The sequence below is a fragment of the Carcharodon carcharias genome, chromosome 19 (assembly GCF_017639515.1).
Source record: "Carcharodon carcharias isolate sCarCar2 chromosome 19, sCarCar2.pri, whole genome shotgun sequence".
In the NCBI taxonomy this organism is placed as follows: domain Eukaryota; kingdom Metazoa; phylum Chordata; class Chondrichthyes; order Lamniformes; family Lamnidae; genus Carcharodon; species Carcharodon carcharias.
Window position 1 is genome coordinate 9,034,770 of NC_054485.1, and position 21,546 is coordinate 9,056,315.

A 21,546-nucleotide genomic window follows, 5' to 3' on the forward strand; every position below is an offset into this window, starting at 1 on the left:
TGGGTTGTTCGTATCAGCCTATATATTTCCAATACTTTAATGTAGAATTACATAGAACTTGCAGCATAGAGACAGGCCATTTGGCCTAACTGGTCCATACCAGTGTTTGTGTTCCATTTGAACCTCCTCCCAAGCTACTTCATCTAAACATATCCTTCTATTTCTTTCCCTCTTATGCATTTATCCAACTTTATCTTAAATACTTCTATACTACTCACCTCAACTACTCCTGGTGGTAGTGAGTTCCACATTCTAACCACTCTCTGGGTAAAGAAATTTCTCCTGAATTCCCTATTGGATTTATTTGTGACTATCTTATCTTTATGTCCCCTAGTTTTGGTCTTCTCCATGTGTGTGGAAACATCCGGATCTACGCTATCAAACTCTCACTATCTTAAAGATGTCGATTAAATCAATCCTCAGCCTTCTAGAAGCCCAGCCTGTTTAGAGTTTCCTGATGGATGTAACCTCTCAGTTCCCTATTGTCTTTGGAGGCTTGTTTTTTTATTATATGGATGCCAGAACTGTGCACAGTACACCAAGTATGTTTGAACCATGGTTCTATATGAATTTAACATGACTCTTCTGCTTTTCAATTCCGTTCCTCTAGAAATTAACCTCAGTGCTTTGTTTGCTTTTTAAAACTTTGTTAAGCTCTGTTGCTCCTTTTAGTGATTTGTGTATCTGTCTCTCTAAATTCCTTTTGTTATGTTATCGTAGGTGATAATGACCAGGCTGATCAAATCCCAAAGGAAATCTTGGCTGAGCTATCACAACGATTTGCCATTTGTATTTTATTATGAGAAGCTATGTATATTGAAGTCAGAAATAAAGATGCCACTACCACTTTTAGAGATTTTAAATGGTAACTTAAAACATTTATTAACTAAAGAAAAGAAAACATAAACACACAAGATTACAGTTACACAGTTAAATTTAGTCTTACAACATTTCCCAAAAGATTTATACTTAACTAGATGCCTAAAATAAACACCCCTTTTCAGGCAACAGTTCAAATAGATTCTTAATCTATAAGACATCCAGTAATATTACCAGGAGGCACTGCTGTTGCTATAAGGGAGGTGTTTCACAACTTCTCTCTCCCTTTCACTCAACAATGAAACTCCAAGGCGTTTAACAAAACCTTGCTTTCTGGAAGAAACAAGAACTTCTCTGGGGTGGCTACAGACTGCTTCTTACAAGCCTATCTTCATGCAGCCCACATTTCAAGATCTCATAGGCCATGCAGCTTTCAATCTTTCCTTAAATATATTTCTCCCCCTTTTATCTCTAAACCCACTGTTCTAAACTTTCTTTGAAACTCAAACTCTTCTAAATATAAGATATTTAATGTTTCCATCTTGTCTTTGCTTTTGGGTCAATAAAAATATAATATCCCCACTTTTTTTACCTATGAACTCATGCATGATGCAAACATTTCCTTTGTCACCTTTTAATTCCCCTTAGAAATTCAAACAACCTCTCAATTTATCTACAAATGAAAATTCCCATTCACTTCATCTACTGGGATCTCATCTTAACTTGTCCATCTCCATTTCAAAATACCTGCTTTTGCACTTAATCCCTTTGATGAATTAAACCTTATAGTCTGACTGTCTTCAGTTTATTTAAATTAGTCACACACATAGAGCCCCCACAGTAATATTAGGAAAATTACATTCTCTTTACACTTTGCTCCACTACCTCATGTACATTCTTATTTTCCAAAGAATATGTGTCCCCCAAATTCTTCTGATCAAAATGCACCACCTCACATTATCTACATCAAAATTCATTTGCCAATTACACACCCATTCTACAACATTATTAATGTCTTCTTGTTTTTTGCCGTAGCCTTCCTTCGTTTGTTCGATCGTTAGAGCATCATCTTCTTAGAAGGTTGACTGCCAGGGATCTCAACCTCTGTCTTACCTGTGTCACCCTTACACATTTCACATAGGTCAACTGCATCCAGTCTAGTATATCTGTCATCCATTTTCTCCTCTGTTTCCCTCTCCTACGCTTCCCATCATTCTTCCCCTCCAATAACTGTCTACCGTCTGCTCTAATGGTGCGACTGAAGTATTACATCTTTCTTTCTTTAATGTTATACGCTAATTTCCACTTTTCTCCAGCCATTTCCAGCACTTCCTCATTAGTCTTTCTGTCTGTGTAAGATGCAGAACATCCTCCTCTACGTCTGCATTTCGAATGCATTCAGTTTATCAATAATCTCTTTGTTTGTTGTCTGTGTCTCTGAGACATATAACACATGACATCTTCCTTAGTATTAACTAAAAAACCCCAATTTGGTGTAATCCCTTAACTTTGGAATTTGTACTCAGAATTCTCTATATTTCTGTTGTGGCTGCTCAAGTCATGTGCTCATGTAAATAGTTGGAACAAAGGCCAGTGAAAACTGATTCCAGGTTTCAGCCCAATGACATCAAGCAGTTTTGTGAATGGCGTACAGACCCTTGTTATGCAGCCGGAGTTAATCTGCGACTCTTAAATAGTGAACAGCACGTTATTAATTGTTGATTTCCCCCCCCCGCCTTGCAAATGTTGTTCTGCTTCCTGCAAACAATATTGTGTACATTCCCTGAGTGGTGTAGGGCCCCCAGAAATGTGGAATTTAATAAGAATGATTGCCATTAGTTACAGGACACCTCACTGTTGATGGCTTTTAACGTAAGAAACATTTTTGAGCTGATATATGTGGGGCTGATCAGAACAGCATTTTAAATCAGACAGTGAATATTAAGAGGGCAGGGGATAAGCATGTCAAGGAGTCGGCAACGTCCCAGCTGCGTGGACACAATTGTTAAATCAGGAAATAGATTTAGAGCAAAGTGGCGTGAACACTGATAGGACTGGGAAAAATACCTGTGGCTCTGTTGAAGTGATGTAAAATCTGTATTTGGCACAAATTGTTCATTTGGGGCTGAGTTTCTGCCACCCCTCACCGAAGAGAAGAACAAAAGCAGTCGGGGGTCCCGAAAATACTGGTGCTGGGCAGTGTGACAATTTCAAGGCACCGACCCTGGCACCAACAACTCAGAATGAAATAGCAGTAATAACTGAAGAAAGAATACTGGTCTGAACTGGTCTTGTATTCCTTAAAATGGAACACGAGTAAAAACCAGTTAAAAGTTAGAGGCGGAATGGGACAGGAATTCAACTCTCATCCCCATTAAAGCTGATAGACAGCGGGGAGACAGTCATGGATGCCCCAGGTCATCACCGCCGCCCATAAGAGGGTCAGCAGGGCAAAAAGGGGACAGGACAGTTGGCAGGGGTATGCCTTTGGCACAGTATAGGTAGCAGTGAGAGTGGGCACTCAATGCCTGAGCTTTGAACGTGGTCAGCATTGTTCATCATCAGTTGCACTGTGATGAACATTGTATAATGTTTAAGTTGAATTTTTGTATATGTGTATTTTTGTGTTAGGGAAGGTAGAGGAATTCCAGTTTCACTTAGTTTTCTTTATGAGCCTTGGTGCCTAGAAGTCTGGGTGGACCTGCAGCTGAAAGGTCAGTCTTTTGGGTTTGTTTACATATACACACATTTTTAATGAGGTTTTACAACCCCAGAAGTTAAAGTGGTGGGTTAAAAAGGGAGCAGAAGTTTAGTGATTTTGGGCAAAAAAAAAACACAAAGTAGAAAAAAACTGGGCTGTTGCTTAGCGACAGTGGTCAAGAGGCACAGAGAAAGACGGGGAAGAATTCAGCGTGTGTCAGAAAGTAAAGACCAGGATTTTTGGCTCTCTGGGATAAGAAATACCATAAGGCCACTGGAAGACTGAGTTTAGGGAATGCAGTTGAAGCAATAGTGAGTTTTAAGTGTGGTTTAAGGTGTCTCAGGGAGATATGTAAGTTGGCTGAGAAGCATCAAGTGAATGCTCAAGAGTCCACTGGGAGAAAATTGTCTGCACGGGTGCCAGTCCCAAGCAAGGAGCCTACGGATGGAATTTTCCGCTCCTGTTGGCGATGGCATATTTGGCAGCAGAAGCGGACAATATGGTGAGAATGCCAAAAGTCGGTTTCACGCTGTCATGAAACCAATTTGAGATCATCTGCTCCACGCGTTAATGATAGGCCATGTTTCCCACTGCTTCATATTGGGAACATAGGGAAAAATCCCCCCCCCCGACCCCCCTGTTGGAGGGGTTGTGCAGGGGTGAGCGGGAATCGGGACTGGGCGTGAATCCGACCGGCGCCTGCTGGACTAGAAATCTAAACGACGCGCGGTGATGTCATTTTAAGCGCCGGCGAGCGGGCCCCACCTCCGCTCGCCAACCAGGGAATTCAGCCCATAATTTCAATACTTTAGCATCTCATATAAGCCCTGCTCGCTGGAATCACCTCCCCACACTGGGATCATCCAGGCACGCTGACGTGTTCCACAACTGTACCGTAAGCGATGTGTACCCAGTGATCTGCACTTCACTCGGGACTTCGAGGTTTGTTTGCCTTGTTTCAGGCAGCACTCGTGGCTATCAGCGCCAGACTTTGCAGACAGCACCACATCGCTTTTAGGGGGGCTCACAGGCAGGTCTCTGCCTACCAGACCAACCGTATGGCTTTTCAACGGCTGCAGGGCTAGGGCTTGCTTGGAGAAGGGGGAGAAGTGGCCTCAGGCAAGGGAAGGAGGACATCCCAGGGTGTGTGTGGTGTGGGGGGGGGGGGGGGGGGGCACATGTTGATTTATGCAAGTGGCCTCAAGGTGGTGAGGGCGGAGGAGGCAAACTCCAGAGGAGACGTGGCCAATTGGAGATGTGAGGGTGTGTGTGTGAGAGAGTGAGTGGTGATGTCCCTTGAGCTGGCAGTGAGTGAGATGCCAGTGAATGTGTGATGGGCTTGTGAGTGTGTGAGCTTAGAGTGATGAGATGGTTGCCTTACCCTGGCAGCACGGATGAGGTCATTCATCCTCTATCTGCATTGGATGGCCAACCTCTTCTGTGCAGCGTTGGCACCGATCACCACTGCCATCGCCTCCCAAGCCGGAGTGGTGAGATCGCTGGACCTCCTGCGGCCAGAGTGGGAGTGGAGCACATCATGGTGGGCCTGCAAAAGGTACTCCCGTGACAGGTCACTGAACTCTTCTTGGCTTTCAGGGCCGTGTCTTCACTGGAGCAGTCCTGGGCTGCAATCGTTGAGAACTGTGTACACGGCTGCAGTTTGGATATGACACCCGGAGTGAGGAAATGGTAAGGTAATGGCGTGGCAGGCGAATCAGAGGCCAGCAAGATGGCGTGTTTCCTGTGGCTGCATAATTAATGAGGCAGGAAGCGGATGATAGAGCGCAAAAACCCGCTGTTGCTGCCAGCGGGTTAAACATTGTTTTCCACACCCGCTACTGCATTTAGTGAAATTCTGGGATGATTCCATCCTTTGTGTCAAGCTAGTGGTAACTCTTTACTGGTCTATGCTATTGCTGGATAAAGGAATATTGGGAAATTCAATCATCTTCGTGTGTTTGCATTGAGACCTTTCCAACCTTTTGGTCTGGTGTAATATAGTTCATTTTTCTTGTTTTAATAAGTATTTCATTCTTTGTATTAAAAATTCATCAGCAGTCTCTTGTGAATTTGCTGAGTAACTTTCCTCCATGGTTAGGATCTATCAAGCCAAGTTTCACCCCGGGATCTGGCTTGTCCAGTATTGACTTCATCTGAGACCTGAACAGCACCCATGTGACCATCAAGACATCCAGTGACTGGCCAGTGAGATTGATCAATACAAAGGACTTCCCCTCCCTCAATGTCCAGCTTGTCTGTGACCATGACTAGAGCTTCCTGCATATTTGCGTTCACTTTCCATGATTCCTTTATCCTCTGCTTGTGCAGGCTGCTTCAGTTCTTCACTCTAAGCTCCCAAAGCACATGGGCACAAGGGAGATGCCTTAAAGAGATGGCTACTGACCCATCTTCCTGAGCCCCAGGCAGAGGCACAAAGGCGATACATTCAAACCCACCTGTCCAGAAGGACAGCCATTGAGTAGGCCATTGGGCTTCTCAAGATGCTAATCCGATGCCTGAACCAGTTGGGTAGTGCCCTTCAATACCGTCTGCAAGGGTCTCAGTCATTGTGGTGTTTTTCTGAACTCTCCATAACGTGGATTAATGGTCAGTTAAAGGCCTCATTCCACTGCTTCTAGTATTCACCCAGTGGTGGGTGGGGGACAGGCCATGAAGGAAGTCCAAGAAACAAACCCTCTTTGGGTTGCTTGCAGGATTCCAGGTTGGCGGGGAGGGTTCTCATTCAAAAGCAATCAGTGCCTATCCAAGGAACCTGGCATTAGGATAGGGAGGATGCGGGGGTCCTGTCCTGTTTGTCGGTGCCCCTCACTTCTCCCCTCTGTGACTCCCACCCACAATCCCTCCCAGTCACCTGTGTCCTGGCTCCCTCACTGATCCTGAGTTTCAGGTGAATGGATTACCAGCAACAACCACAGCCTCCCCAGTGGTGCTGCTGAGCAATGAAAGCTGCCAGCCTCTGATTGGCTAGCAGTTCTCAGTGGGTGGGATTTCCAGCCCAAGGGTCCTTGATCCTCAGGGGAAGCCCCTCCACTGCCCTGACAAGTGCTTGATTGGCACTTAGTTCAGTGGGCCTTCCCGAAAAGAGGTGATGTGGACCACTGGCCGGGTCTGCAGCCTGCAGGCCTGACCTCCAGTGCTTATGTTAAATTCTGTCCCAAGTCCCAGCAAAGAATGTGGTCACTGAGTTTTATTTTTTTCCAAAACTAAAATTAACCAACAATATATGCAAGCTGACCCTTCACAACTGAACACAAAATGGATGGCCTCTCCACGAACACAGTAAGTGCATTTCAGAAGCAATTCAATCTACATGAAGCAGATTAAATGTTGCTGAGCAAACTGACAGCCTACCTAAATTCTTTCTCTCCTTCCGCCCCCCCCACCCACCCCCCCCACCTCCATTTTTATTTCCTTTCTATCTTCTTTCATCCTTTCTCCTTCTCGCATTGCATTGAATGTGAAGGAAGAGAAGCCATGAGTTGTCTGGGAGATTTCTTCCCACTCTTTTCCATTTTTCCTATAAGCATATGGGACTTGCTAACTTACGGAGTGGCTGAGAGGAAGAATCTGGCTGCAGTTAAGGGGAAGCTACGTAAGTGCCTGAGCGAGAAGGGAATTGGAGGATATGTCGACTGGATCTGATGAAATAGGTTGAAGCGAGGCCTGTGTGAAGCATTAACACTGGCATAGACCAGTTAGGCCAAATGTCCTGTTTCTACACTGTAAATTCTATTCAAGTATGTTGGCTGTATAAGCTGAAACCAACAACCCATAAAGCATTTGTGAGACGACATGTAGAGTACTGAATCCTGCTGTGGCCACTCAACCCATGTAAAGATATAGGCAGTGGGAAATATTCAGAGAAAAGGGCAATAAAAAAGTGATTTAACTCACTGACCTTGAAGAAGGCCATTAATTTGACTTTTCTCCTCTGTTCTGGACCTCAGCAATAACTTTAAAGTCTTGGTAACCACTGAGCTGCATCTTTTTCCTTAATCCACCTTATGTCCCTCATATTTGTGTCTCATTGGCTGTATGTTTTAGGATTGGTGTGTGGAATCAGTTCTGTTTGTGATTCATGTTCTTGATTGCTGAGCCTCTGTTGAGGTGAATGGCGTAGATGCATTTAAGGGAAATCTAGATAAGTACATGAGGGAGAAAGCAATAGAAGGGTATGTTAAAATGTTAGATAAAGGAAACAGGGTGTAAGAATGTGATTGGACCATACTTGGGCCATACTTGTTTCTGTGGTGTAAAATTCAAGATAACATCTTGACCTATGCTCGATTCAGGCACTGGTTGCCCGGAATGTAAAAGGAGGTTTAATTCCCTGACCCTAACCTCTGTCATCTCGATCTGTACAAATGTAAAGAGGGAAGAAAACCCTCAGGCATCCTAAGAGAGCCAACGTACTGAATAATTATCCAGGTATTTGCAAACCATTCCGAATGCTGGGGAGCAAGTGTCAGAAAGAGGAACAAATGGGCCTTAAAGCCTTTACATTTGGAGGATAAGTAATAAATGTTCCAAGGGAAGTTAGCTGATAACTTTTTAAGACACTGCTACTTTATTGATTCGATCCAGATTTATTGGTGATACACCACTAAACAGCTGAGAGGATTTGTTGCCATGAGGTAAACAAGACTCCGAATGGCTCATTGAGTTGCTTTTAACTAAATGAGGTATGTTTATCATGTTAAATTTCCCGAGGCTCATTACAATATAGAAGAGCAACATTTCCAATCAGTGGTTTTGCCTCTTTCTTCTTTCACGGTCGGCTGATGTTATTCACTGAAGGTTCAACTCCTGAAAACAGGAGCAGAAAATAAATTTGTATTCATTCAGAAACGGACACTTAAGCTTTCCTCTTAATGAGGACAAGTTACGCTACAAGCACATGCATCCCCAAAGTCAGTTTGCTCATTCATTTTTTTGTAAAGCTTGCAGCAGGTGCTAATATGAATTAAACACCATTTATCCCTCTGCTTAAGCAGCACCCTTGACTGGGAGAGGAAGGAGACTGGGACACTTTCCACTGGGGCCTCAGTCAATGGGCATTCCTAGGGCGTGGAACTTACCCTCGTCCCTGTTTGCCGGCTTCTACAGTGTGTGTACAATTGGCTGCCAGAAGGACCCAGCAGGTTGCCAAGGGGGTGTTCCATTAAGAGGTTTCTGTTGTACTAAGCAGTCACTTTGAAGTATTTTACTACACAGGTGATCAAGATCCAGATAGCAGTTATGAAACATCCTTAGGTAGTCATATTTCAACAACTTTAAGGACGAGAGGAGCATGGACACATGGACAGTTGAATGAATACAGAATGGCAGAGTCAATATAAAGGCAATAACATGCTGTGGGTTGGGATGACTTTGAGAAACCACAAAACCAAAGCTGAGAGGTCATCTGTGCGGTCATCTGAACCATACAATATGTTACTAATATGGAATAACCCAAACAATGCATTATTATAATCTTTCTGAATTTTACAGCCTTGGACACAGCTTATATTTTTCTGTTGAGTTCTTTGTTGGTGTGAGTGCCTTTGAAATTGACAGAAGTTATTGCAGTGGTACTGCCCTGTCGAGTAGCACAGCAGTGATGCTGGAGTTATTTTACAGCAATGCATTACAGTGGCGTATTACAGCATCGTGTATATTACTTATAGATAACTGAGGGATGTAATCACATGTCAGTTCAATAATAATGACCAAGCGGCCGTACCAAGTGTGAGAAGGTACAACAAGTAATTCAGGCCCGTCACCAGAACCTGGATATTAATTACTGCTTTAGATTTACTGCCAGAACTTGATAATGGTGCCAAAGTTATTTAAACAATTGACCTCATTGGAACCACATTATGCTCGTTAACTTTGGTTGCAAATTGTTCTATTTTTTTCTTGTTCGTGTGTTCAACATTTGAGCTATCTTCCTCAACCATTCCTTGTGTGAGAGAGTTCCACATTCTAATCACAGACTGGGTAAAGGAGGTTTCTCCTTGATTCCTGATTGGATTTATTACTGACAGAGGTCACCACTGACTATTCTGTTTGTGATGTGTTACAGGTGGCTCATTGCTTGGGAGATTGCAAACGCAACCATCAACCCTGATAACATAACTGTCAGCAACATAACTGTCAGCTGCAATCTCCTCCTGTCCACTAGCATTAGGGTCGCCTGCCAGATTTGACTGACCTGCACATAGAACCAAGTCTCCCACCCAGCTGAAAGAGAGGCAGTTCCGTCATCCTACTGAACCTACAGATGGGGATCAATAGGAACTCATTGAGAAATATCGAGTCATACTTGTAACACAAGTGTCAAAATGTGCAAGGCTCACCTCAGGATCTTACACCTCACACTACACCTCACACAAGCTTCACAGATTCCCCACCACCATGGGCACCCTGCACCATCTCCCTCCCACCTGCCTCAAACTGGATGACTGCTAGAGAAGCCATTAGCCAGAAGGACATTCTCCTGCACTGATACTGATTTTGCTCCTGCACTCAACCAATCTGAACACTCCAAGGAGATCGCAAGGACTTCTGCTCTGACCTTGGTAAAGTACTAAACAGTCTGATGCCTTTTCTTGAAGGTTCTCACATTCCATCCACTAATTTTCACCATTCGTCAACTGTTCTAAACAGTTATTTGCTGAACATTCAACCCATCAACTGCTCCCAGTTACAGGAGGGCCAACATCCCTGGTGCTACCTGCTCTTCTTCAACTCTCCACACACCGTATTGTTTTGGTGGAGATTGCCTTACCTTCCACACTCCAGCTCTGGGAAGGGTTAGACCTGACTTGTTAGCTTCGTTTCTTTTTCTAGTTACAGATGTTATTGAACCAGCTGCAGTTTTTCCAGTAAATTCTATTTGTATATCCAATTTGCAGTTATTTTTTTGAAAATTTATAAAGAAACAAAGGCTTTTATCATTGGTGGTGGGGGCAATCGATGAGTGGTCATGTTATGGCTGGCTGACCAATTGTCCTTCAGTTCACCCAAAACACTGCTGCCTGTGTCTCATCCTGCCTTAGTTACTGCTTGTCCATCACCCCTGTCCTTATAGACCTACATCCTGGTTCCACAATTCCTTCAATTTAAAATTCACTTTCTTGTGTTTAAATCCCTTCATGACCTTGTCCCCCCTTCCTATCTCTAACCTCCAACCCAACAATTACCTATTTTCAGCCTCTCCATTTCCCTGACTGGAGCTTTTGTTGCAAACACCACTCCTCCCTCCACTACATCGTCCCCCTCCCACCCTGCCGATTCCTCCCACTTTTCCCCGCTCCATTATCGGTGGCCGTACCTTCAGCCATCTAGGCCCAGTGCTCTGGAAGTACATCTCTTAACCTCTTCCTCCACCTTTAAGACATTCCTTAAAACTCTAGACCAACCTCGTCTAATATCTCATTCTTGGGCATGGTGTCCATACTTGTCCGATTCTGTCTCTGTGAGTCACCCTGAGACTTTCTTCTGTGATAAAAGCATTGTATAAATGCAAGATGTTTAAGGATTGGAGTTGAGAGTATTGATTTACAAGGGTCACAGGGAAAATGTTGGGATGTAATTGTAAAGCTTTTTCAAAGAGCCAGCCCAGACATAACTTGCCGAAAGGCCTCATTCCTACATTACAGCAGCAACTGCACTTCAAACAAAAAGTATTTCATTGGCTGTGAAGTGCTTTGGGACATCCTGAGGTTGTGCAAGGTGCTATATAAATGCAAATTCTTTCTGTAAAATTTTATGACTCTACCGTGTAGTAGGACAGCATGCTGAGTGACAGGATCACAAATCGAAGGAGGTTCAGGCCTCATGGAGAACTGCTTTTTAAGAACCACGGACAATGGCCTTGACCGTTAGGCCCCAGCGGGGCCAGTATCAGAGGTGGGCCGGTGGGCAGGTGCTAAGAGTAGGGCTGCTGGAATGTGGGTCTGTTCCCCAGCTCCATCCAAACCCCAGGCCACATTCTCAGGGGATGATTGGGGTTCAGCGGCACTACACACCTCCAAACAGTGGCTGGCCAATTAGGTCATTCATAAACACTTAAGGCCAATTAAAAGAGGCCAACTGGGATTTTCCATAAGTTCTAGGTTCCTGCAGGTGACAGGGGCAGTTTAACTGCCTGGGTGATGCAGCAGCCCACAGACCACCCTCTAGAGGGGCTTCCCCCACTCACACAATGGTGGCCTGGCCCCAAAAGCCCATTGTTAATTGAGACTTTAAAAAAAAATTTAGGATGGGTACCTCCATTTTGAAGAGCTGGCCATCATCCTGCTGCTGCTTTCAAGCTGGATGGCTTTTGATTGGCCCTCCAGCTTTGAAAGCCCATCCAATCGGATCGTGAACCCACCCTCTGGCTATTAATTGGGCTCTGGGGAAAATCACAACGAGTGACTGTTTCCCACACAGTGCAGCTTCGGACCCACACTTGAGCCTGTCAGTAGGCTTCAACAACTCGGGGGAATATCTTGCACAATTTATCATTCTTTCATGCAATTGATACAATCAAAACTGTATCTTGCTTATATTTGGTGCAAGGACTTACTTGCAAAAAATTGTTTGAATGAAAATGAAGATATGATAAATTGATGCCCATTGGAGCATAGATTTTACATGGGATGAGCTGAGCTGAGTCTTAGGGTTTTTTGGTGGTTCCAATGAGAGTGATGTGATTGTTACAAAGATGTGCTTAAATCAAATATTTTTTTAACTCATCAGCTGGACTCACACATTGGACTTTTTAAAAAATACACCATTTTTTGCTGAAACAACATAACTGACTCCCATCAAGATGGCCGGCTCTAATATACATCACCGTATATCCCAAAGACAGTCAGTCTACAAAACTCATTTTAAACAATGACATGCCCAGGAATTTTAAACAACCCTCTTCTTGCCTTATCAAAGACATCTGTGGCAGCCATCTGCAGAATTTAATAACTGGAAACAAACCATTCAAGTATTGATTGCTTGGACAAAAGAGTTTGACTTTTTTGAGTAGCACTAATTGAGTTATCATTGGAATCTACAATTATTGTTTGAGCTACAAGCAGTTGGAGAGAGAAGTCACCTGGCAAGCCAAGCTCTTTGTGTGTGTTTTTAAGCACATGGTAGTCAGAAATAGAACAGTAACTGCTGAGTGAAGGGAAACCTCCAATCCACCTCTATCTCTCTCTCCCTTTCTAACTAAGAGCTGAGCCCTGTCTATTAATGTGGCTCTGGCTGGAATTTTCCAACCAATGGGATCTTCTGGTCCCCCCAAATTGAACAGAGATTTCAAAGGCTCGTTGGCCCCACCGCACGGAAAATTCCGGCACATGTCTCCATTTTTTAAAGAAAAGAATTCAACACCATAGCTGTGTCTCCAGAGGAACAATCAATGTCAACAGACATCTACATCTTTAAATCAGAAGTATCAAGGCCATCGGATCCTATCTGCAGCTGGACAATTGGCAGCATGTTACTATTTCCTATAAACTCTAATTTAGCTAAGGCTATCTCCCCCCTCCCCTGTAATCAGTATTTGTGTGTGGTTTTTGAGTGTGTATCTGTGCGCGTGTGTTTGCAGAAGTTGAGACATTTTTAATATTTTCCCCAGGTTGTTTTTTTCAGTGTAATAAAATTAACCCCTTACTTTGTTAAACTCAAGAAAACTTGTTCTACTAGTTCTTTATAATCACAGTATGTAAACAGTTAAGTACACACTAAAATCTGTAAAGGTATCCTTATCCAAAACAAATAAAAACTGTTGCAGTTAAATGAGGAGAGGGAAAAGAGGGGAGCAGGGACTTAACCTCATCCCTTTGTTCTTGAGATGCACTTATTCCTTGGTGTAGTAGGAGAAACATTATGGGTAAGACTGAACTTGTGTACAAAAAGGTCAGTTTTGAGAAAGTTTTATTTTAAGGTGAGAGAGCTAGAAAGAGGGAGAGCTTTAAGGGATGTGCTTCTCAGTGTAAGGCTAAGGGAGCTAAAACCTCTGTCACAAATGGGGGATTGAGAGGAGGATACAATGCACAAGAGGCTAAAGTTGAAAGAGTGAAGAACATGAGCAGGCTCAAAGGTTTCAAGGGTGATGGATGACACCTTGGGTGAATGTCAGAGACTAGGATACAAAAGATCAATAAAAGGGATCTTGCAGGCCTGATTGATATTCTGGGGAAGGTCTTGGTGTAATATTGCTATGTTGTTTTAATTCTAATTGTGTGAAATTTGTGTGGGCCACTAATCAGAACAGATTGGTGCATGGATTCAGTTGTGAAGTTGACCTTGTGCCCAATTTGGGCTGCAGTCAAATTGCTCCCCTGCATGCCTTATGTCATTCACTCAAATCCTGAAGAGAACCACCTATTTAGATTATATGCAGGAGATGGGGAAAGGAAATAGCTCATTTTATTTTCTTCCATTTTCCTTCTGAGAGCCGTGAATCTGGTGTATGTTGTTGCTGTCATGCACGATGTGTGGAATTTATAATGTGCAGTGTGTGGAAGATGTCACATACAGAAAGACAGGTCCAGAATGCACAATGTGTCATTTCTGTAACATGCTGTATGTTGCTGCTGTAATGTATTGTGCGTTGGAGCTGTCTGAGAAGTCACTTGTTTCCATTTTTTTCAGGCAGCTACTTTGGAGAGGCAGATCTTTGATTTCCTTGGCTATCAATGGGTTCCTATCCTCGCCAACTTTTTATACATTATGGCAATCATCCTGGGTATCTTTGGAACCATCCAGTACAGACCCAGATACTTAGTTATGGTAAGTGCATCATTTGACTTGTAACTGCTTTTTAGATTGAGATAAAGACCTGATGATGCTACCTGAATGGCCATTGAGTGTCCCGTCTGGATACAGATCAGGACCATGGGACCAGAACTCAAATCAAATTGGTGGAGTGTACAACTCGGCTTAAACATTTCTGGGTTAGTCAGTCAGGGTTCCACATTGAATCACTGTCGAGTAAACTCCACTCCCCACCCCCTCTTTAAAAGGTGCTTGTCCAAGTGGACTCAGATTAAACTGCACAGCCCTTACTGTCGTAAAGCCTCCTGACATTGACTGTCTGGGTCTGCAATGATATGTTGGCCACTCAAATGAGGGACCTAGGGAATTTACTGTGGCAATGAATTAGTACTACTGCACAGAAGAAAACTGGAAAGAAACAAGAACAAAAACAGAATTACCTGGAAAGACTCAGCAGGTCTGGCAGCATCGGCGGAGAAGAAAAAAGTTGACATTTCGAGTCCTCATGACCCTTCAACAGAACTGAGTAAAATTAGGAGAGAGGTGAAATATAAGTTGGTTTAAGGTGGGGGGTTGGGGGGAGAGAAGTGGTCGGGGGGTGGTGGTTGTAGAGAGACCAAACGCAAACTGGGCAACCGCTTTGCAGAACACCTGTGGTCTGTCCGCAAGAATGACCCAAACCGCCCTGTCGCTCACCATTTTAACACTCCACCCTGCTCTCTTGCCCACATGTCTGTCCTTGGCTTGCTGCATTGTTCCAGTGAAGCCCAACGTAAACTGGAGGAACAGCACCTCATCTTCCAAATAGGCACTTTACAGCCTTCCGGACTGAATATTGAATTCAACAACTTTAGATCTTGAGCTCCTTCCTCCATCCCCACCCCCTTTCCGTTTATACCCCCTCCCTTTTGTTTTTTCCAATAATTTATATAGATTTTTCTTTTCCCACCTATTTCCATTATTTTTAAAATCTATACCTTTTATGCCCTGTCAGTCTTATTCCACCCCACCCCCACTAGAGCTGTACCTTGTGTGTCCTGCCATCCATTCTTAATTAACACATTCGTTTAGATAATTTCACCACCTTCAACATCTCTTTGTTCTTTTGTTTGTGACATCTTTTGATTATCTGTTCCTATCACTGCTTGCTTGTCCCTACAACCACACCACCCCCACTTCTCTCCCCCCACCACCACCCCCCCCCACCTTAAACCAACTTATATTTCACCCCTCTCCTAATTTTACTCAGTTCTGTTGAAGGGTCATGAGGACTCGAAACGTCAACTCTTTTCTTCTCCGCCGACGCTGCCAGACCTGCTGAGTTTTTTCCAGGTAATTCTGTTTTTGTTTTGGATTTCCGGCATCCGTAGTTTTTTGTTTTTATCTCTGTGGAAAGAAACAAGGTTGGGATAAGAAAGAAAGAATGCCAGCATGGCATTAATGCACCTTGCATTAAAACTCAGCAGCTCTGAGAGCTGGACTTGCTAATATGCCACATAACATCTTGCTCAGGTCATCACCCCAGCAACAAGCGTCTCGGGAAGCTTGCTCACTATTCCTTGCTCTCTCTGCCCAGAGTTTAGGCCCATCCAGTGCAGAAAATCAAATCCTATAAATACCACCGTGTATTTTTTCATCCATTCAATGCTGAATTTCTTAGAAGTGACTGTATGTGTTATCTGGGTATCAACACGGAAGTGAATTATTTGATGAATAGCTTGTCTGCTAATTTAATGGAGACACCAACCTATTTATTGTTGCATAAACTTCATGTTATCAGGAGTATATATCAGTTGTTTTGAAAAATCTGAGAAGGTTTGCTTTGAAATACCACATGCTCAGAATACCTCACCCAGGGGCCCTGTAGTAGGGGATGATGATAATCATGATATGGTTCAGAGACCAATTACACTCCACCTCCTCCACCAGTGGGAAATGGAGCATTTGGAAAGGCTCTAATTGATCATATAGTATCAATGTAATAGAACGATTAGCCCTATAAGAGCAAAATACCACAGACGCTGGAAATCTCAAATAAAAACTGGAAATGCTCAGCCCATTGGAAGGTCAGACAGCATCTCTGAAGCGAGAAACTGATTTAACATTTCAGTGATAAAAAAATTCTGCTGATAGATTGCTGAAATGTTAGCTCTGACCCAGATTTTATAGAGAAGCAAGGGGACTCATGGTTGACCTCAGGGCAAACTGCTCACAAAGATCTAGCAATTCCTGTGGCCTGGACTTCCCCTCTCCCAATGACAAGTTTAAATCTGGTGCCATGTCAAGGGGATTTCTGGACATTCAGCAACAGTGGTGTCAGCAATAAGGTAGGCAACCAATCACATTGTAGTACTCTCACCCAATAAACCAAGAAGTTAAGAGCATTTAAAATCCTTCACTTTTAGTATAACATTTCAGATAGCGAAATGTATGGTTGTACTAAGATATAATCTAAAATAAAGCTAAACAGATTTCTTGTTAAATAAAAGGTTTTTAAAAATATGTGGAGTGTTTTATCCTTGTGGAGAAATTTGACATTCTACAAATACAAAGTTAGATTTTCAGGGTCAGTGGGGGTGTTTAGCAGTAATTTCAAAGTTAGTACTCCATTTAAAACCCTTCATTCAACGAGATGTGACTTTTTCAACGGTTTTTAATAGGGTAGAAGAGAAAGTGTTCACCAAATCATGATTGCAAGGGAGATAGCACTATTTGGGGACCTCTGTAGCACAGCTGGTAGAGGAGAGTAAACTCACTGACACCAACTTCTGGATCTCCATGTTATTTTGCGCATGTACAGACTCCCGAATTTCCTGTCAGTTTCAGTAGAGTAATGATGGCGAGCACTGAGAGTTTTGCTATCATTACCGTCACAAACTCCAAGGGCAGAAGTCTCCCCCCATCGGGGAGGGGGGAAGGGGGAGGAGTTCAAGAGTGGGCGTGTGGAGGCGCACCTCCGATTGGCACCCCCAATTGGGGGCGTGCCACCATTTCAAGTGGGTGGGCCAATTAAGGCCTGCCCAGCGTGACATCCACAAGGAAGCACTATGCACTCCCTGTGTGGGCAGGGTGGGGAGGTACTCGTCTCCCTGAGGCTAAGTGCTGCCTCAGGGAGATCGGCTCCACATTGAAAAATATTAAAAACAGAAATATTTCCCTGACATGTCCCCTCATGTGACACTTTCAGTTTCACTTTCATTAAAAATTTATAAACCCACATGAAACCTGATCCCACCCGTGAATGAGGTTTGATGCTTTTTCCAATGCCCCCCAGGGTTCCCGGCCTGTCCACTAACCTTAAGGTTGGATGGGCAGGTCCACTAATTACATTAATTACTTTGTCAGTGGCCTCAAAAGGCTCACCGACTGGGAAATCCTGGCCCAAAAGTCTCTTGTTTCTCTTTCCGCAGATGCTGCCTGATCTGCTGAGTATTTCCAGCTTTTCCTGTCATTATTTTGGTCCTGCAGTTTGCTTCCTTGCTGGGAAGTGTCCAACCTCCATTAGGAACCCTCTCAGTTGGACAAATTTGAAATCCGGGAGTTCATTAGTGAGGAATCTCGGTATATTTCCCATCCTTCCACTTATAGGGCAGAATTTAGCCCTTGGCTGGCGGGCGGGCCCCACCGGCTCATTGGCAGGTGGGCAGCTGACCCCCGCCGCTGAAACGGGGCCCGCCGCCATTTTGAGTGGGCGGGCCAATTAAGGCCCAATCAGTGGCATCCCCAATGGGAAGCGCTATGCGTTTCCTGTGTGGGGGGGGAGGGAATCCCCAACTGTCAAAGTGCACACTGCTCCCTGAGGTAAAGTCCTGTCTCAGGGAGATTAGTAAAAGGTAAGTAAAGTCAAAAAATAGAGACATTTTAAAATTATTAACATGTCCCCCTCATGTGACAATGTCACACGAGATGGGACATGCTGATAACAAACTCATAAAATTTACTACATTTTTACAAAACGGTAAAGAAACTTCATCCCGCCATTGGATGAAGTTTCATTAATAATCTACAGGCCACAGGGGCTCCTCGCCTGCCCACCAGCCTTAAGGTTGGCCGGGTAGGTATTTAAGTACCTTAACTAGCCTGTCAATGGCCTTAATTGGCCATTGACAGGTTGGCGGGCGGACAGCTGATTTCGCTGTCCGCCTGCCTTTCTTAAGATTTAAATGGCCCAGGATGACATCGGGGGTTCCTCCCAACATCATCCCCCATAATTTTCCCCTTGGGGAGCGGGCCCCACCCCCCAAATCACCAAGGGGAAAATCCTGGTCATAGTCTATTGATACATCCTTGAGAGACTTCTAAAGTCAACATCTTGCATGGTGCGAAGGCCTCCGCAAAAAAGTTGATAAACTTGATGACCGTGATGGACAAAAGCAAAAACAGAGCTGGAAATGACAATTCTATTTGAAAGAGACAGTGAGCAGTTCAGCAAAAGAGGAATAATTAATAACACCTTAAACCCCACCACTTGATTTAGCAATCTGAAGGTAGAATTGAGATGAGTGGGTTGTTCAGCGTCAGCTGTGGCTCATTTGGCCGCACCCTCGTCTCCGAGTCTCCGAATAAAGGCCAATGCTTCGGTGCAGTGCTGAGAGAGCACTGCACTGTCAGAGGTGCTGTTTCTCCAATAAGGCGTTAAACTGAGGCCCTGTCTACCCTCTGAGGTGGATGTAAAACATCCCAGTATGCTATTTTGAAGAAGAGTAGGGGAGTTTTCCCTGGTGTCTTGGGTCAATATTTGTCCCTCAATCAATTTCACAGAAACAGATTATCTGGTCATCACCACTTTGCTGTTTTTGGGATCTTGCTGTGCGCAAATTGGCTGCTGTGTTTCCTACATCACAACAGTGGCTAGATTTCAACAATACTTCATGGGCTGTGAAGAGTTTTGGGATGTCCGGTGGTCATTAAAGGCACTAAAATATATGCAAGTTTATGTTTTCTCTGCAATATTTTGCAGGAATGTTATTGTATGTTATTACCATCAAATAAGATGCTCTTGATTTTATTTTTTCACATCTTTTTGTGATACATCAGTGATAAAAGTGACTCAAAGCAGCATTTTTTTACATTTGTATTGTTCAGTGGCTCTGTTCAACATTAGCCCTTGGGACAAGGGCTGGGGGACATTCAAATTAACCATTGGCTGACATAACAAGCACCAACATTGTTCCAGTGGAGCTTTTACATCACACGCATCAGCGTTTGAGTTTGTGCAATGGAGTAGAACAGGCAATCGCAAATTGGCAGCCCATTTTACACCTCACCTTTTGCATTGAAATCAATAAGAAATAAAAATGAGAAAGGAATATAAAACAGGCTGCTGATTGTCTCCCAATCCATTTTGTGGTGAAGACCTAAACTCCCAGGAGTGTATAGAAAAGATACAACCTTAAAAATCTCAAGAATGGAGCAAGAACGGTAATTGAATGAATAAGAATAGAGGTGGAAATTGGGTTCAGAATTACTAAACTTGTCATTGCATGTCATTGAAAATAGGCTATTGTTAAGGCTTATGCCAAGGGGATGCCTGCCATTCCTCCCTTGTGTTGCCTCTTCAAATGTGCTGGGGTGATGCATACAGTCAATCTATTCAAAGGTTGCCTTTAAGATTTTTAGAATCCAGCTGCCTTGTTCATCTGAATAGAACCCAGTGTTTTCGTTCTTAGAAATGACACTGTAACCAATGCTCCTGATGATTAGAAAACTCTGCTGGATTGAATAGAATCAAAGACTTGCTCCACGTGAATTTAAAAAGCTTCTAAAAATAAATTAAGATTGGAAAAGACTCTTGTGGCTGCACACTTCTGTAGAAGGGCTGCATGTCTAAACCTTCAATTATCTCTTCCCTCCACACGGATGCAGGCTAACTTACTTTGTGATTCCAGTATTTACTGGGAGGCACATTCAACTTGTGAATCGGGTGTCTGCCAGTATCAGACTGGACGCCCTCTATACACCCACCTGGTTTTCACTTCTGTTGCCTTCAATGAATGTTAGTCACAATAAGTGTCTGTCGAGGAAGATTGAGTCCATAGCTAGCCTTTGACCTCAAGACAGCTCTTTAGCACAGCAAACTTTTCCGGTCCCTTCCATACCAGAGTGTTACAGCTGTACCCATTTATACTCTTTTTTTTATGGGTGAACTAACACCCATCACCTGTTCTAACAAGCAGTCGTCTTTAACAGTGTAATTGCAAGTCAACAAGAAGATTGTCCAGGTCCAATAGCAGAGCGCGCGGGTCAACATGCCTGGACCTGCTGCAAGTGCAAAAAATGTCGGTGCCTTTAGTCGATCGCCCAGCAAGGCTGTAGCGCCCTGGGCTGCTGGTGGTGGATCCACAGTGAGGCAGAGGAAAGCTACTAGCAGTGCAGTGAGCTGTGCTGGGCGAACCACTTCAACAGGCGCTGGGGGTAGGTGGCGATTCTACACAGAGGATTCTCCTGGGCTTAAAGTTGGGCCTGTTCCAGTGCTTGTCATGAGTCTACTGTTCATCGCTTCAGTATTTATGTTGCACATCTGGGGCAAGTACACCCGCTCATCCACAATAATTCAGCTTCAACTTAATGCATTCATTCATCCTGGACCAAATGCCTATTTTTATGGGAACTGAATTCTGACGCAATAAACCTCGCCTTTCACTCATGAAGGTTCAAGTAAAGATCCTCTCAAAAGGACTGGGTGTAGCAGCTCGATCTGTCGTCCTAATTTTCACGAGAAGTGCTGTCTTGGTGTTAGATTTTGAAATCTTTGAAAGTCTCTTTCCTATGTTTTACCTTTTTTTGTAAAGCATCTCACTAATGTTCAGCAATAAAAAAAAAGGTTGTTACTTTAAAAAAAAACAATGTAATTACTGACAAATGGTGCAGGGATGTATTGCAAACAGTTGAACAAATACCACCTATCCTACACCCCACCGAAGTTGAAAGTTCAGTGCACGGCTTTCGTTTCAACTGCATTGCTTACTGCTCTTTCATCTCATCAACCATCTGAAGAATCCCGCTGTGCACAAAATGGCTGTTGCATTTCCCTCCATGACCACAGTCACTACACTTCAAATTGTTTTGGCATATCTGGAGTGTTTCTAAAAGACATGACAAACGGTTCCAAAAGCAGAAGCCTGTCCTTCTTCAGAGGTTGCACCCTTCCTAATTTGAATAAATTAGGCACAATTGCTCCTTTGGATGGATGCACATAACCGTGCAGAGGTGTAGCTGGATTGATGTGGCAATAGATAGTCTTAGTACGAGTATAC

General features: G+C 43.7%; 2 protein-coding genes across 2 annotated transcripts in view; both read left to right on the plus strand.

The window, feature by feature from the left end:
• Positions 1–21,546, plus strand: part of LOC121291960 (sodium/potassium-transporting ATPase subunit beta-1-interacting protein 1-like) — a 506,522-nt gene that overhangs the window by 297,795 nt on the left and 187,181 nt on the right. The window contains exon 2 of the mRNA XM_041213649.1: positions 14,168–14,305. Within this exon, the coding sequence (XP_041069583.1) occupies positions 14,168–14,305 (138 nt within the window). The remainder of the gene's footprint in view (positions 1–14,167; positions 14,306–21,546) is intronic.
• LOC121291422 (protein transport protein Sec61 subunit beta-like) lies at positions 20,539–20,904 on the plus strand. Its single transcript, XM_041212577.1, has one exon. It carries the CDS (start codon positions 20,539–20,541, stop codon positions 20,902–20,904), a length of 366 nt encoding a protein of 121 aa, XP_041068511.1.

Coding starts and splice junctions, on each gene's coding strand:
- LOC121291422 (XM_041212577.1), top strand. CDS start 20,539: ATGCCTGGACCTGCTGCAAGTGCAAAAAATGTCGGTGCCTTTAGTCGA.